This window comes from Mycotypha africana, assembly GCF_025528875.1.
Source record: "Mycotypha africana strain NRRL 2978 chromosome Unknown BDF20scaffold_3, whole genome shotgun sequence".
In the NCBI taxonomy this organism is placed as follows: Eukaryota; Fungi; Mucoromycota; class Mucoromycetes; order Mucorales; family Mycotyphaceae; genus Mycotypha; species Mycotypha africana.
The window spans coordinates 755,846-770,623 of NW_026515727.1; the positions used below are offsets into that span (position 1 = coordinate 755,846).

The 14,778-nt window shown below is 37.8% G+C and overlaps 8 protein-coding genes across 8 annotated transcripts; 5 read left to right on the top strand and 3 right to left on the bottom strand.

The window, feature by feature from the left end:
- The first annotated feature begins 115 nt into the window (after nucleotides 1-115).
- On the top strand, nucleotides 116-1,972 carry BDF20DRAFT_370788 (uncharacterized protein). The gene is made up of 3 exons (XM_053075297.1): nucleotides 116-248; nucleotides 330-594; nucleotides 669-1,972. The coding sequence occupies exons 1-3, from the start codon at nucleotides 185-187 to the stop codon at nucleotides 1,513-1,515; spliced, it is 1,176 nt and encodes a 391-aa protein (XP_052937991.1). The 5' UTR covers nucleotides 116-184; the 3' UTR covers nucleotides 1,516-1,972.
- BDF20DRAFT_370868 (uncharacterized protein) lies at nucleotides 1,857-3,247 on the bottom strand. The gene is made up of 4 exons (XM_053075298.1): nucleotides 2,436-3,247; nucleotides 2,224-2,345; nucleotides 2,012-2,151; nucleotides 1,857-1,943 (listed from the first exon to the last, which is right to left on the bottom strand). The coding sequence occupies exons 1-4, from the start codon at nucleotides 2,958-2,960 to the stop codon at nucleotides 1,903-1,905; spliced, it is 828 nt and encodes a 275-aa protein (XP_052937992.1). The 5' UTR covers nucleotides 2,961-3,247; the 3' UTR covers nucleotides 1,857-1,902.
- Nucleotides 3,248-3,534: 287 nt separating this feature from the next.
- Nucleotides 3,535-4,433, bottom strand: BDF20DRAFT_911332 (uncharacterized protein; the record flags this gene model as incomplete). The annotated part of the gene is made up of 5 exons (XM_053083808.1): nucleotides 3,535-3,597; nucleotides 3,661-3,765; nucleotides 3,839-4,027; nucleotides 4,117-4,240; nucleotides 4,312-4,433. 5 exons carry the CDS (start codon nucleotides 4,431-4,433, stop codon nucleotides 3,535-3,537), a joined length of 603 nt encoding a protein of 200 aa, XP_052937993.1.
- Nucleotides 4,434-5,845: 1,412 nt separating this feature from the next.
- BDF20DRAFT_370891 (uncharacterized protein) lies at nucleotides 5,846-6,584 on the top strand. The gene has a single exon (XM_053075299.1). The coding sequence runs from the start codon at nucleotides 6,339-6,341 to the stop codon at nucleotides 6,495-6,497; it is 159 nt and encodes a 52-aa protein (XP_052937994.1). The 5' UTR covers nucleotides 5,846-6,338; the 3' UTR covers nucleotides 6,498-6,584.
- BDF20DRAFT_799690 (uncharacterized protein) lies at nucleotides 5,997-6,179 on the top strand (the record flags this gene model as incomplete). Its single annotated transcript, XM_053076343.1, has 1 exon — nucleotides 5,997-6,179. A coding segment is annotated over one exon (183 nt), but the record flags the coding sequence as incomplete, so codon positions are not given.
- Nucleotides 6,585-8,284: 1,700 nt separating the features above from the next.
- Nucleotides 8,285-9,230, bottom strand: BDF20DRAFT_816235 (ras family-domain-containing protein; the record flags this gene model as incomplete). Its single annotated transcript, XM_053077133.1, has 3 exons — nucleotides 8,285-8,710; nucleotides 8,809-8,960; nucleotides 9,098-9,230. The coding sequence occupies 3 exons, from the start codon at nucleotides 9,228-9,230 to the stop codon at nucleotides 8,285-8,287; spliced, it is 711 nt and encodes a 236-aa protein (XP_052937996.1).
- A 429-nt stretch (nucleotides 9,231-9,659) lies between these two features.
- BDF20DRAFT_816788 (phosphatidylethanolamine-binding protein) lies at nucleotides 9,660-10,425 on the top strand (the record flags this gene model as incomplete). The annotated part of the gene is made up of 4 exons (XM_053077190.1): nucleotides 9,660-9,726; nucleotides 9,805-9,965; nucleotides 10,036-10,111; nucleotides 10,193-10,425. 4 exons carry the CDS (start codon nucleotides 9,660-9,662, stop codon nucleotides 10,423-10,425), a joined length of 537 nt encoding a protein of 178 aa, XP_052937997.1.
- A 1,930-nt stretch (nucleotides 10,426-12,355) lies between these two features.
- On the top strand, nucleotides 12,356-14,728 carry BDF20DRAFT_986122 (uncharacterized protein). The gene is made up of 2 exons (XM_053085206.1): nucleotides 12,356-12,686; nucleotides 12,758-14,728. The coding sequence occupies exons 1-2, from the start codon at nucleotides 12,507-12,509 to the stop codon at nucleotides 14,636-14,638; spliced, it is 2,061 nt and encodes a 686-aa protein (XP_052937998.1). The 5' UTR covers nucleotides 12,356-12,506; the 3' UTR covers nucleotides 14,639-14,728.
- The last annotated feature ends 50 nt before the right edge of the window (nucleotides 14,729-14,778 follow it).

The following is a 14,778-nucleotide window of genomic DNA, read 5'->3' on the forward strand; positions in this document are numbered from 1 at the left end:
AGCGAGAGCTTCCATTAATTTGCCTGACAGCCACACAATAAGTCACAATGAAGAAAAAAAAAAAAATACCGCCTCCTCTTTTTTTTTTACATGTTGAAATATGTTTGTTGAAACAGATCACTTCTTTTCTTTTTCTCTGTGGTTTTTCACACACGTACCAACACTTTTCCGTTGCAATTAGATAATGTCTACTATCATTGAAATAAATCGATCACTGGCTGGCAGCAGACGGAATAGGAAGAATGCTGGTAACAACTGCTATTGACATAAGCGATATCAAAGCTACCTGTACTAATCAATGGACGTTATGATATATTAAATGAAAATAGTTGATCTTTCCCTTAACTTTGAACAAATAACTGATAAAAGTCCACAAGTCTCCAAAGGAAGACCGTCTAAAGGTGGCGAAAAAATTCGTGCCAAGCGCTACTACGTGAAAAATCATCTGCTAGTTTTGCATAAGAGGAAGCTAAAAAGATACTACGATAAAGTCATCAAATTATTGTGCAAACACATTTATAATGAAGAAGAAGTATTGAATGAACTGAGAAAGAAATGTACCAGCTATATCGCAAAATATCCCGGAACCAAAGAGTAAAGTATGAGATATAGCTTTGCTACAGCGTGATTGTGAATGGAATACTTTATTGACAAGACTATCGATATAGATTTCATCTCATTTATTACGCAAATATCGTAAGAGAAGACAGATATTTGAATTTTATGGAAGAAGCATCAAATACCTTTCTAGACTCTTATAATGAAGAAATACCCAGCATTGAGATTATGCAACCACTTGAACGGAATATCACAACTAAGCACTCACTTATGCTACTTCATATGTGCACTTTATTATCGGCATATTTACTGCTCCACCATGTCAATGAAGAGTTTAAGGAAATGCCAAGTGGACCAGAAAAGGAAGAAAAGGTTCGACAAGCGTGCACCGATGAATATATCGTTTCTTATGATCATCTTGTCGATCTATATAAAGACTCTGCTGAAGTTTCAACAGAAGATGAATTTGAAACTGTAAAGCGCATTTTCCCCATTGTTCAAGATGCAGAAGAGGAAGAAAACGAAAAAACAATCATCGTAGAGACAACTGCTGAGATAGAGGACGAGAGCAATGCAGAGATGGATGAGGACCAACGATTAGACGAAACAAACAAACATAGAGTTTTCAATTATTTGTTGGCAACATCTGAAAATGACGATTATCAGAGTGACGATGCGAGTGCACAAGTCGATATTGAACCCACAATTACTGAAAGTGCGCAACGAGAAAAATCAGTTTCGAAAATAGATACAGAAGAAGTCGATTTAGCGGATAAAAGTATGGATGAGAGCAATAACTTGTTGGATGCTAAGAACGAACGAATTGAACAAGCTGTATCAAATACAAATTTCGCTACAAGTGCATCAGCCGATGTAATGAAACTCACTCCAAAAAAAGGCAGTAAACGTAAAGCAAAAGCAGATACGGCCAAAGGCAGCAAAAAGTCAAGATCTTAATCCTGTTTTCCTAGGCTATATTGTGCACTTTTCCTCACTTTACCTTTCTGACCCTACTCTTTCACTGATTTTATATCCGTTTAAATTACTGACGCCCAATGCTCATCTATTTAAACATCTACTTAGCTTTTATCAGTTCATTTCTTTGACTTCTTCTGCTGTTACTGTCCTTTCTATCGAAAAAAGAAAAAGTACATTTTATTGTTCCTCAATATGCAGGATTATCGATGTAATTCTGTAATTACATAATATGTCATGGTGAAGTTCAGTAGAAATTCGTATTACATTTGATCTGAACAGGCTCAGTAGAGCAAATCCGAATTGTACGACAATAGTATTACCTGATACGCGTAATTAGACTTAGCTCAACAGCAATCGTTCGATCGTTTACCGAGGGTTCGTTTGCGGTGTACTGTTACCTACTGCAGCTGGAAAATGAAATAAGGTTATTAAGTGTAAATGATTAAGCTGTGCAGGATTTATTGGCAATGCTTACATAATACTTCTTCGAATGTTGCCTGCTTCTGCCGGTTTTGTTCTTTACGAGCTTCGATCTCTGAAGGTTCGACTTTACAAACCAAAACTGGGCAAGGACAGTGTCGGATTAAGTAGCTTGAAACAGATCCCATGACACTCCTTCGTTAAACAAAGACGTTAAATTACATTGTTCCACGGCATTGTAGACGAAAGTAGATAGCGATGTCTTACCTTTTGACAGCACCCAATCCACGCGTTCCTGTGATTAAATAGAGAGGCTTTGTAATTCTACAATAATCAGCAATGGATGCTTTTGGATCACCTCTCAAAACATCAGAAGATACATTAAAAAACTATATTCCGTTATTGAAGAAGAATTGAAAAATTGTTAATCCTAATCTGTCAAAAGTTCCACTACGACAGTTTGATGAAAGGAATTATACCCCGTGCTTTCCCAAGGTGTGGGTTAATTCGTACATCATGACATTAACTGCATGACTCATATTCGTATCCATTTCGCTTTGCAGTACACCGCTTGTTGTCGAAACGCTGGTAGCTAACATCGGTGCAAACAGAGTACGATAGTCATTTTGGCTTACAATATGAACAATACGTATGTCATCTGTTGGTCGTATCATATTCAACTTGATAGCTTTGGCTATCATAGCATCACTATAATTAGAGTGGTCATAAGCAATAACGATAACTCGGTCACCGCGTGAACGTGAGGATCGACGTTGATAAACACGATTGCGATATTGCTGATGCTCCAATTCTTGATTTTGCTGTTGCTTCAGTCTTTGCGCTTTGGGGCTCAAGGGGTCAGTTGTGGTACGTTCCGTCGCGGGAGCAGTAGAGTCATTGACAAAGTTGACTTTTGTTGCTGTTGGAGATGCCAATGGCATAGGAAAGAAACCATCTGGTAAACTGTTAACTTGATTTAGCTCTGGTAGTTGTTGTTGCTCCATGAATGCTTATTTAACACGAAAATAAAGGAAGAGTTTTTTATTGAAAAGCGCTTAGAATTGGGCATCTTTAGTATTTTTACTTTTTTCATGCAGACCAGCCATTCGTGACTTAAATGGGGGGGGGGTTTATCTCAACCGATGTTTCACTGCTGGTTCTGATATGTAATTTGAGAACAGTGCTATAAAATTTCCGTGTTTACCTTGTCATATCGAAAATTGGAAGAAATGTATAAAAATAGACTAAGCATTACAAAAATAAGCATCAGCGAAACTTTTTAAATCGTCATACTGATCAATTTTAAGAGCCAATGCGTACTAAACATTTGTATATAATGTCGAAAATTCGTTTTTGAAGGCCCCTTTCTTATTGAATGTTAGGCCGTATAACTTTTAAAGCAATGTACCTGTTGCATTTAAATTTAGGTATATTGAAGTTGAATAAAAATAGTTTCTTTTATGGTATATTGATAAATGCGTAGTGGTAATGATTGGTATCAGCTGGATAGGTAAATCACTGGTTCAAAGGGTGCAATGAAACACAGTAAAGCGAAAGACGGACACTCCCTTTCCTCGTTTACTTCTTATCGTGAGTAAGGGCAGCGACAATGCCTGAAATTTCCTGAGCAGTTCTAACATACTATTTAAAAGACAAAACGTTAGATTGTTTCCGACGAGCCTGCAACTAGCTCTATTTGCGTACCTCATCATAATAGTTTGCGATGGTTTCGATTCTCTGCTTTTTGGAATCAGTCTGCTGTTTAAGTGCTTTAATTTGTTTGTATATTTGACGGCCTTCATCAGCTTCCTAGGAGTACAACTAAATGAGATCTTCTTTCTACATAATATCAAAGCAATTCTGACTTCAATCCTCAATTTACCTTGAGATATGTATGCTGCATTTGTTTGATCAGTTCCTGCTTCTGCTTATAAATAACTCCTCGATTGACTTGAGAAGGAGAAGGAATCAGTTGAGCTTTCACTCTGTCGTGTTCCTTTGCTTCTTCAACCATATCATCTAAAACACTGAGACGATCGCCGAGCCCTTCAGATACACTGCTGGCTATATCCTATGGAAGGTTGTTAGCTGTGGAGTAAAAAGGGAACACATTTCATGTCCCAACTTTTACATAACGCAGTTAGTTGTGATCTCCCATACCAGTAAATCTGCTTTGTATTTGCATTTTTGTTCTTGAACTAAGTTATCAAACTTTTTCAGTGTCTCTTCTGGCAAGAAATTTGTGAGTTCGCTTTTTAAATGTTTGTAAGGCCCCTTTGAGTGACTATTGTAAAGGCACGAGTATGTTAGATCATTTCAGTGATCTTGTTTTCAAATCGCGCAGCATTACTGTACTCTAGCATCTCAGAACAACTTTCAGCATATCTTTTTGTTAACGCTTTGAAGTCTTCGGCTCTGGAACCAGTTTTTTCTGAGGCTTTAGGCGAGTTTTCTGTCACGTTAGAATCGCTACTCATCGTTATTTTTTAGTGTGGTTTTCTCTCTGGTTATAAAGTGGGCAAGGACGTCTCCCATTTGACCTAAAATTTTTGTATGAGCGGCTGACTACTAAAAATCTTTAGCTAATGAAATTCTTTATCAGATTGTCGAAGTATACTATAGTTACGCTTATATGGAGTTGCCGACTAAAGAATTAAATTAACAACCTTTTTCAGACGGTCTAACATGCAGATGTATGTTCTATAGTGAGCATATAATTTATATAATAGTAACCTACTAAGTGAACAAATATCCTTCGGTATTGATGGTACTCGAAGTTCTATTGCATAAGTTGCAAAAAGTCATAATTCATCACCATAGTTCTAGAAGTAATAGGCAACAACAATAAAAACTAGGCAGTAATTATATACAGCAGAAATGCATGCCATGCTTTCATAAATCAATTGTAAGTAAAAGTTCCTATCTACATACTATATCAACTTGAAAAAGTAATTATTCATTTTAATGCATTCTTTATCAAAATTTGGAAGACTTGTTATTTCTATAAATTAAAGAAGTAAACGCTAAACGTAAAACGTAAAACGTAAACGATGAGAAATATCCGCGGAAGAGAGATAAGTAGATTGCTTTTTTGTTTCTACCATATAAAAGTTAGGTTCTTTATTTTATTTTGTTTTGTTTCTCATTTTCTATTTGAATCATTATATAAAAAAAAAGGTGTTGATGCTCTAGCCTACTCTCTAGGAGAGTAGTTGCCCAGGCAGCCCCCACAAGGAGAGACGTCAACATGGCCGCCCTTGGGGCTGATTGACACAATACCCTATGCCTACCGGCTTGAGGCCCGATAGACGCCTATTTCAGGCAAGCGGCAACCAGCATTACATGAGTAGAAAGGCTATCATTATACAACAAAAGTACTAGATTATCTAAACAGAGGAAACCAATTAATTTATCCAGGAATTTGATCATCTCACCACTAATTTTACCTCTCCTGGAAAAAAACCTTCCATATCTACTCGTCGCAAAAGAGGTCGTCCTGCCATAGAACAGTCTACCTCTACTAAACATCGCAGAAACATGCCTCGTTCATCAACCAAGTCTTAAAAAGCATCTGCTTAGACTTTAATCTTTTTTTACAGTATATTGGACCTCTTTTTTTTTTATTCGCTTCTTACTCGCCAGTTCTCTCGCGTTAAATAGATTAACGGAACTTTCAAAAGTGCTCTAATACTGGCGGGAAAATGTGCTATTTCCATACCCCTATAATAGTTAAACACGAATTAGAGACATCTGCAAAAACTAGACTCGTTATTACGATCATAGAATTGTAATAAGACCTATACACGTAACCTTGTACTCTAAAGACATGCGCATACGTAATGCTGCATTCTAACTGGTTGAAAATTTCAGGAACGAGTACTTAACTCCTTTTGTTGTCAAATACAAACGTTCAGTTCGCCATGAATGCTTACCTCTCTCGGTGTATTATTAAAGGACTAAAGGTGAATCATTCACTTTACAGTTTATATCAATCAATAAGTCGCGTTTACTAAACCCAATTAATAACCGCAAATATTACATTGACAACCAGAAATCTTCTGAAATATCCGAAAGTTAAAGATATTGTGACTAAGGCAGTCGCAGGTGTTGACGGTGATGCCTATGTGATAGGAGATTCTGAGAGGGCGGACGGCTCACAATCTGATGTGTTATATGTTCCGTTAAATGAATTACTTGGGCATGCCCCCATCATTGTCGAAGTGCAACATACAGTGAATTTTGCCTTCATACATCGATCAATCAAGTATTGTACCTTGGCCTATCAAAGGTTCAAAACATTGCCGGTGTTGGTTGTTTTTTGTATAAATGAAACAAGTGGCATCCTTGAGAAGCTTATAAGTCCAAGTATCTTACCATGCGCTATGGATGTTCAATGCGGCCTGTGGGCCCGAAAATGCCACCTTATCAATGGAGGTCGTTCTAAAAGCACAGTACTAGAACACCAAACGGGCGCTGATCAATTGGGAGAGAGGGAGAACCGAAAAACTACAAATACTCCACAAACTCTTGCGCGATTTTAAAATTTTTGGATGAGACCAGTGGGTTTAATCGTTCCCTCTCTTCTGACTTATCAGTGCACGTTGGATGTTCTGGTACTGTGGTTGTTGAAAGACCTCTATTGTTGGATGCAGCCAAATCAATTTGCGGTGCCAGCATCAAAGTTTATCAAGGTATCTTGAATACCAGCGAACGGCTAGCATATTCTCAGCAATTGATCAGCATGCGCAAGAAGGATCGAGAAGATGCGATAATTAAAAAGACAATTTGAAGAGGATGATGATGAAAATACACCTGCTGATAATAGTGACACACCAATCCAGAGACATTTGTACGGTCCTTTGACGAACAAACGTATCAGCGTACCATGGAATTTGTCGAACAATTCAAGAAGACTCGCAAACGAATGAGTTGGAAAGTGTGTCATGGAATGATGCTTGACAAAAAAGGCATGATCCATTATAAGAATGCGGAGTCTCCTCGCGTTCCTTTACAAAATACTTTATGGCATGCTCATGTTGTCCAATGCCATACTATCGCCTTTTTACAGCCCGCCAATCATTATATAGACTCTATAACGGATGATGGTATTCACCGTGTATTTTTCCAACAATAAGACCTTTCTTTTCTTTTTTCTTCTTTTTTTTTTAAGAAGGGAGGAGGGCCCTCATTCTGATACTCTCCCTTTCTTTATAACTCACATTTTAATGAATGTTCATTCAGTAAAGAAAAAAATTGCAATATGTCGTAATGCCTTCAATAATCACCTAAACCAAATAAACGCAATAATTCACTTAGCTCTAATCGCTAACTAGTAAATCTGTATTTATGTCTGGCAAGAACATAAGTAAACTCTGTAATTGTAGCAAAATATTGAAAAGGGCGAATTATGATATAATTGTTTATCTTTTAATGTTATAAGTGCCGAAAGGGGCTTTTATGGCAGATAATGGTATCTTAATGAGAAGATAGGCTGTTGCTTTTTGGAAAACACAGCATTCTCCTTTCAATAAGAGCTCATGTCGATTATTGTTCGAATTATAACGAATGACAGAAATATACAGAAGGCATTAACACTGTCAATTCTTTTGTTTCTTCATCCTTAGAATTTGTATCAAGAGGATTACAACCTTCTCTGATATCTATCACTAGAATCGCTACCTCATGATCTTTAATAGCCAATCTTAAACTTAGGCATAGTTGAATGATCTTATAATTTTCTGCTAATACTTGTCTGCTGTCGCAGAGATGGAATTTCGTCTGCTTTCTGACCTTTTGTGCTTGTCATAGTACTATTGCTATCCGGCAATTTCCTATTAGAAGACATTTAGAAAAACATGGTGTACCCTTTGTAAACCTTTATAAAGAAGATGCCAGTTTTTGAGGTATTTGAAACTCGAAGAAAGAAAGTAACTGCCTTCAGACCTTATACACGCGTAAATACGTTCTTATGGTATGTGTTATTAGTTCTAAAGGGAGCCATACGTATGAGATGCTAATGAGTCTTATGTGTTGAACCTAGAGGTACGTATAACGGAATACAGTACTAATGATGGTTTAATACAAGGTCCAAAAATGAAAAATGCGGAAGCAAAGATAGAAAGTACTTCTCATGTGAAAAGATGATAGCGTGATCAGCATTTATAGCTATCAAAGTTGACTAGTGTAGATATTTACAAAATTTAGAATTTTAGTTTCAAATTGCTATGGGGAGCTTCGGCATAAACTAAATCAATAAAGGAATAATTGAACCGTCAAATTCCGGTTCAGCACACTTAACCTGATAAGCCAAGTATATTTGTCTCGCTCCTCAACAAGCGCAACCACCTGAATTCTGCCCATTGGTGCCAGCTTCACGTAGAAGGTCAAGTCTAGCGTTATTGCCTTGTGCTCCACCCACTCGTGATCCATTTCTGTTATTAGCGAGATATTCAAGAGGAATATTTTTGGCTATATCTGTAAACACTTCATCCACATTCATGCCAGTTCGTGCACTTGTTTCAAAAAATAAGAGGCCTGCTTCTTGTGCGTAAGCTGAAGCTTCTTCGTAAGTGACTTGTCGGCTACCGTTATAAGCATTTCCATTCTGCTCCTCATTCTCATTTTCATTATCTGCTTCAACTTCATCGTCGTTTTCGCATAAATCTAATTTGTTACCAACAAGTGCAATGACTATTTGTGAGTTGGCCTGTCGTTGCAATTCTTTAACCCATCCTTTGGCTTTATCTAGTGTTGGCTAAAAAATGGTAATGATTTGGTTAAGCACCGTCTTCATTGTTGCTTCACTGACCATTACGAGCATAAAGCAAATATCAAAATGTGCTATGATCTTACAGCTTTCGTAATATCATACATAACAATTGCAGCTTGTGCATTTCTGTAGTACATTGGTGCTAAAGAATGAAAACGTTCTTGTCCTGCTGTATCCCAAATTTCATATTTGATTGTCCTGTCGTCCATTGTACATTTCTGTGTTAAGAATGCAGCTATATAATTTTGATGGAAAAAATGAGAATGGATTGTTGATAGTGTTAGCAAAATAGTCGTTGACAGGTTCCGTTGGCGTAGGTGCTTTATTTCATTTTTATCTTGATTTATTTTTGCTCAGCAAAAATTACTTTACCACCAATGGTTGGTTCTCTGTTCTCAGTATATTCACGATCAACAAAGCGAATGACAAGGCTAGATTTGCCAACCGCAGACTCGCCTATAACAATTGTCGACAGTGACGAGAGATGAGACAGTAGATTAGCCATTGATATAAAAATCAGGTGTGACCTGTTTTCAAGTTTGTGGTGTGCTATGCTATACCTAATAAAACAAGTTTGACTGGCACAGGTTTGGAAGTAGCATTATTTGTGTTTAAATTAACTGTTGGTTCTGTAGATGCGGCAGGTGATGACATTGGAAAAAGGAATAAAGAAGGAAGAGCTATCGTTTTGGTGTAGTGTTACTTTTTTGAAACTTAAATCCAGGAAACGAACAAACCCACGTCACTGCAGTATATTGTGAAATCTGTGTTGCTCATAAGGTTTCACATCATATTTTGGAGGAAAAGGCATAGAAAGTGCATAATTTTCAGAGAAATTTCAAGAGCGATGATATAATGGCCTAGCCCTTCCTTTTTTCTTTTTCTGGTTTTTCTTTTTCCCTTCTTTTCATCAGTATTATACTTAACTATAAACATGGTGCTTGTTACAATGGATATGAACATGAGCAACGCTTTAAAGAAGGCTGACATTATTCCTAATAGTAAAGTCATACATAGAGGGCTGGTCAATAGAGTTGCTTTCAACTGACGAATACGTTTTCTTTTTTTAAATACAAAAGTTGTTTCGAATGATTTCACGCCTTCTACTCTTTTGGGTATCAAATTCCCTAATGGTGAAGAGGTCGCTTTAGGTAACTTTATCAAGCCTAGTGACTCACAAGAAGCTCCCGAAGTAACATTTGTTGCACCTGACGAAAATGCTAAATACACTCTTTTAATGGTATGCATATGACTTGGATTACATTTGTTAAAGATAGAGATTATTAATTCTCTCTATAACGTGTTCAAAGATTGATCCTGATGCCCCTTCAAAGGAAGACCCAAAATGGGCTCCTTATCGCCACTGGGTTCTCACCAATGTCCCCGGTACGTATGGTAACGCGTTATGCAACTTCACCTTCTCTTTCACTAACCATTGAAACTTGCCAATCATTTTTATGAAAATAGGCAACGGTGACATTAAGCAAGCATCTGCATTAGATTCTTACTTGGGACCTGCTCCACCACCCAACACCGGTGACCATCGTTATATCTTCCTGCTTTATAAGCAGCCCGAGACCGCAGCAAACTATGCTTTAACCAAAGAAGCTAACAAATGGGATTTCCAAGCATTTACTCAGCAGAACAATCTTGAACTTATTGGTGTCAACTATTTCATTTCTCGTAATGATGAAAATTAGATGAAAAATCTGAAAGGTTAGCAAACAGTTGGGGCGAAAAAAACTACACATACTTCTGTAAAATTTGATATATTTGAAAAAAATAAAGCAAGCATAATCATGTATTTTTCCAAACGAACAGCCTCTGTGCATGCAAGCGATGGTTGATTTATTTGCACCTTTGGTACTTTATCCGCAGTATTACTTTTCTGAATGATGATAGAATAAAGCCTGTTATTGATCTACAGTAGTAATGAGCTTTGTGTCTTTTTTGTACAAAACATGACTAATAAGGATCGCATAATGACATAGACAGTTCGTTTGTACTTTTCTTATTGAGCACTATCAGAAATGATAGTGAAAAATTTAGTCAGGAACCCTATGCTTTTATCACATTCATTATTACATGTTGAGATGAATGACCTCGAAATATGTATATTATACCTGAAGGAAGAAGGAGGAATAGTTATGTATACTGCATATGATAGACTCATAGATGGTGTATGAAAGTGGAGTTAAAATATAGGCTATATTGGTGCAAGAATCCTGAGCATCACATGTCTTATGCATCTAGACAAAGTGCAGCCTTAGTATCATCTTGTGAGCAACTTACATGGTCAATGTTCGCTCGATAATGAAGATCTTTTTTTTTTTTACAAACTTTTCTTGGGGTAGCATAAGCTTGGTTGAAATGCTAATTCTCCATTATAAATAGTAATTACGAGAAAGAGCCTTATCCTTAGAGAACGAGATCTATAAAAATAGTACAGAGAATATTGGTACTATTTTCATTGAGATAGAATGGTGGTCAACGTACATTAGAACCATCTATGGCTCACGGCACTACAATATTTATTTCACTACATTACCTATTTGCAACAGAATGAACAGCTGACAAAGTATTTTATGTATGTTTATATTGCTTGAATTCTGGGTTTTTTTTTTTTTTTTGGCCATGGAAGCAGCAAACAAGCAAGGTAGCAACCAATCAGCAAAAGCATGGATAAAGTTTTCTATACTTCTATAAGCCGACGATAGAATGAGATCATTCCTTAATGGACACAAAGTTAAAGCACTATAAGTTTGAAAAGCATATAAATTTTATACTACGATTCCAGTTATACTTTCAATAGTTATTTGGGAGTTTTGTTTTCTTTTTCTATGACTGATATCGAATAGATAGTTATGAAGTGTAAGTCATAGTGAGCTGATGTTGGAGTTCATGCTTTCGTTCGTACGCTTTGTGTTGTGTTTTGTTTTTTTCGACGAGAAGAAACATACACTAATTTTGAATTGAGCTACGAGAAAGGAGGTTACTATATTGTCAATGCCTCAGCCTAAATGTACGAAAATGTTTCACAATAGTAGGCCATATTATAAAATAAAGGTATCCATATGTTTGAGTAAAGCGAAAGCAGTAGGAGAGATCAAGTGTCCAATTTTTTTATCTTTTCCTTGTTGCACTCTGCAAGCGATGTATCCTTGGCTTATTTACGTAACGTATCCATTGAATTATATGTACATACATAAGCACTCGTGTTTTGCGTGTGAGGTAAAAAGGTTAGAAAGCTCTTACTCGTTTCTCAATCGAATGGTTGAAGCAATGATGATAGTAACGGATTTTATCTTGAGTCAAGAAAGTAAGCATTCGATCTATTATAATTATCTTTAGGCTAGGTGAACGTAAAATTTTAAGCCAGGGGAACATACTAGTTGAACAGTGATAGGGGCATTTGTTTCAGAAGAACTGAGAGCTCGTCTTCCTTTTGATGTGTGTGATAACAACGAAAAAACTAGACTTTGTAGTTTTTGACTTTTAGCTGAACATTGCATATCGCTTTAGAAAGAAAGACAGCCATCAATAAATGACAGTATAAAAGTTAACAAATAATGCCTCTCTCTTTTTGTCTATTTCTTTAATGGTTTTTTTTTTTTTTTTTTCTTTATTAAAACAGCCTTAATTTTTCTATTTTAATAAAAATAGCAACTTTACGTTCATTTGAAGCAACATATATAAAGATCAAATTCATTCCTTTTATCAACCCAATTCATAATTATCCATTCATTCACATTTCCTGACTAATTTTATAGCTAAAAAAAGCATGAATAGCAAAGCTAACAACAGCAATAGCAACAACAACAATTCTTCTTCCTCACCCGCTTCCTCTTCTGCTTCTTCTTCTTCTTCATCAAGTAATAACTCAGGAACAATGACACGTATGCATCCTTCTATTAAACGACCCAGAGCACCTATTGCTTGTTACCGCTGCCATCATAAAAAGGTACAATGAAAATGGTGAGCTGATCGCATGTAGCCTCTCAATTCTAACTTTTTTCTTTCTCTTTTTGACAGGTTCGTTGCGATGGCATTCATCCTAATTGCACTCGTTGCCTCTCAACAGGCGTCTTGTGTGCATATCCAAGTTCTCGTCGATCTCGTAATACGCAACCGACGAATGTAGACCCCTTTATTGATAATCTCTCCCAGCTCGAAGCAAGGATCAGAAGAATCGAAACTGATCTGGAAGCCCAACGTGCACTTGTACGTAGTGTATGTGCAGCAGAGGGTAAAAGCCCTCTCTTACAGGAGCGTGAGCGTGGTGATGGCACCAAGAACAGGCACATGGCAGGCGCTACACTATCATCTCATAGTACCGCAGCTACTTTGACTTCTCGTATGTTCAAAACGGAGAAAGATCTTCAAGAGTCTCGCTCCATTGTGGCTCAATTAAGATTGAAAGGAGAACAGAGAGCAGCACGTGGTAGAAGGGCAGCAGCAGCAGCAGCAGCGGCGGCAGCAGCGGCAGCGGCAGCAGCGAGTTCCCTCCCCACGGCTGGCAACAGTGGTAACAATAAGTCGAACAAATCCAAAGTGGTCGCTTCTTTATCATCTTCCTCGTCGTCATCTTCGACGTCTTCATCATCTTCGTCAGATAAGGAAAGAGCCGTTCAAAATACCGCGATTCGACAGCAATATAAAGCGAAATTAAGAATGAACAATCATCTGAACAACAAAAGAAAGACCAGGAATGCAGCATCGCCGATAGCAACAGCAGCAGCGTCCTCAGCCGGAAAGGTGCCCTTTGCGTCGTCTGCTGTTGGTTATCACGAGAATGATATAGCCACTTTGAATCAACATCCTTTTATGGGCTCTTCTGGTACCAACGGCGCGCCAATAGCTACAGCCCCTTATTCTCCTTTTTATTACCATCATGCAGCTGATACTACGACGACTACTGCCTCAGTCGATGCCATCATGTCGCCTTCACCTGCCAAAGCGAATGATTTCAACGCTCATCACCACTCGTATTACTTTTCCTGTCCGTCGTCGTCAGCAGCAGCAGCAGCAGCAGCAGCCAATAATAATTCGTTAATGATGGACCATCATCATACGATGCAAGGATATAATTACCAACTTGGCCCTATGGATAATGCGACTACAAATCATTCCATTTTGTACCCAACGCCTTCTAACCATCCTTCTTCATCGACTACGGAAGCCATGGCCATGGCAGTCGCTGCTGCTGCCGCAGCAGGCATGGTAGCATCAGACAGCTCGCCTTTTAATCACTCTACTCCATCGCTCATGGTGCAACATCAGCAACAACAGCAACAACAGCAACAACAGCAACAACAACAACAACAACAACAACAACAAGAATGGTCTTATTTCAACCATCATCCACCTTTTATGGCTACTTCCCCTCAACCTTCTCACCTCCACCATCCGACACAGACTGACATCCATGAGTTACAACAATGTCACCAAGAAAATGGATTTATCGATCCAATGGTGATTGCAGCAGCAGAACAAAGTATGGATATGGTGATGGCGTCTACTACGACCGCTCATACGAATCCACAGCAGCAAAAAGCACCCTTTTTATTTGTTACAGATTACAATAACACGAATGATCTATTCCATCAACAATACACTTCGACTTCTTCCACACCCTCTTCTTCTACAACAACAACGAGTACCAATCAGTCAACACCACTTCATCAGTGCACTTCATTTGATTTTGTTACGTCCTCTCTAAGAAATGACAACACGCTTCTTCCACATCCTTCACCATTACTCTCTGCTCCTGATACTCACAGTAACAATGTGACAGCTGATAATGACTTGATCATGACGGAAGCAAATGCCACTGGTGCTATCAATACTATTACTTCTGCTGCTGCTGGTCATCAACATCAACATCAACAAAGTGTGTTGACAACGTCAACTTGAAAAAAAAAAAGCCCCTGTGTCCCCTATCTCTCTCTTTTTCATTATTATGTATGTGTATAGAAGCTAAAATCCCCCCTTTTTATTACTCACACACACACTCTCTTTACAAATAAACCAATGTTGACAAAAGTATGTCAACA

Coding starts and splice junctions, on each gene's coding strand:
- BDF20DRAFT_370788 (XM_053075297.1), top strand. CDS start 185: ATGTCTACTATCATTGAAATAAATCGATCACTGGCTGGCAGCAGACGG. Junction 249..329: donor ACGGAATAGGAAGAATGCTG/GTAACAACTGCT, acceptor AAATGAAAATAG/TTGATCTTTCCCTTAACTTT. Junction 595..668: donor AAATATCCCGGAACCAAAGA/GTAAAGTATGAG, acceptor CTATCGATATAG/ATTTCATCTCATTTATTACG.
- BDF20DRAFT_370868 (XM_053075298.1), bottom strand. CDS start 2,960: ATGGAGCAACAACAACTACCAGAGCTAAATCAAGTTAACAGTTTACCA. Junction 2,152..2,223: donor GGATTGGGTGCTGTCAAAAG/GTAAGACATCGC, acceptor TGTTTAACGAAG/GAGTGTCATGGGATCTGTTT. Junction 1,944..2,011: donor AACATTCGAAGAAGTATTAT/GTAAGCATTGCC, acceptor TTCATTTTCCAG/CTGCAGTAGGTAACAGTACA.
- BDF20DRAFT_370891 (XM_053075299.1), top strand. CDS start 6,339: ATGGATGTTCAATGCGGCCTGTGGGCCCGAAAATGCCACCTTATCAAT.
- BDF20DRAFT_986122 (XM_053085206.1), top strand. CDS start 12,507: ATGAATAGCAAAGCTAACAACAGCAATAGCAACAACAACAATTCTTCT. Junction 12,687..12,757: donor ACCGCTGCCATCATAAAAAG/GTACAATGAAAA, acceptor TCTTTTTGACAG/GTTCGTTGCGATGGCATTCA.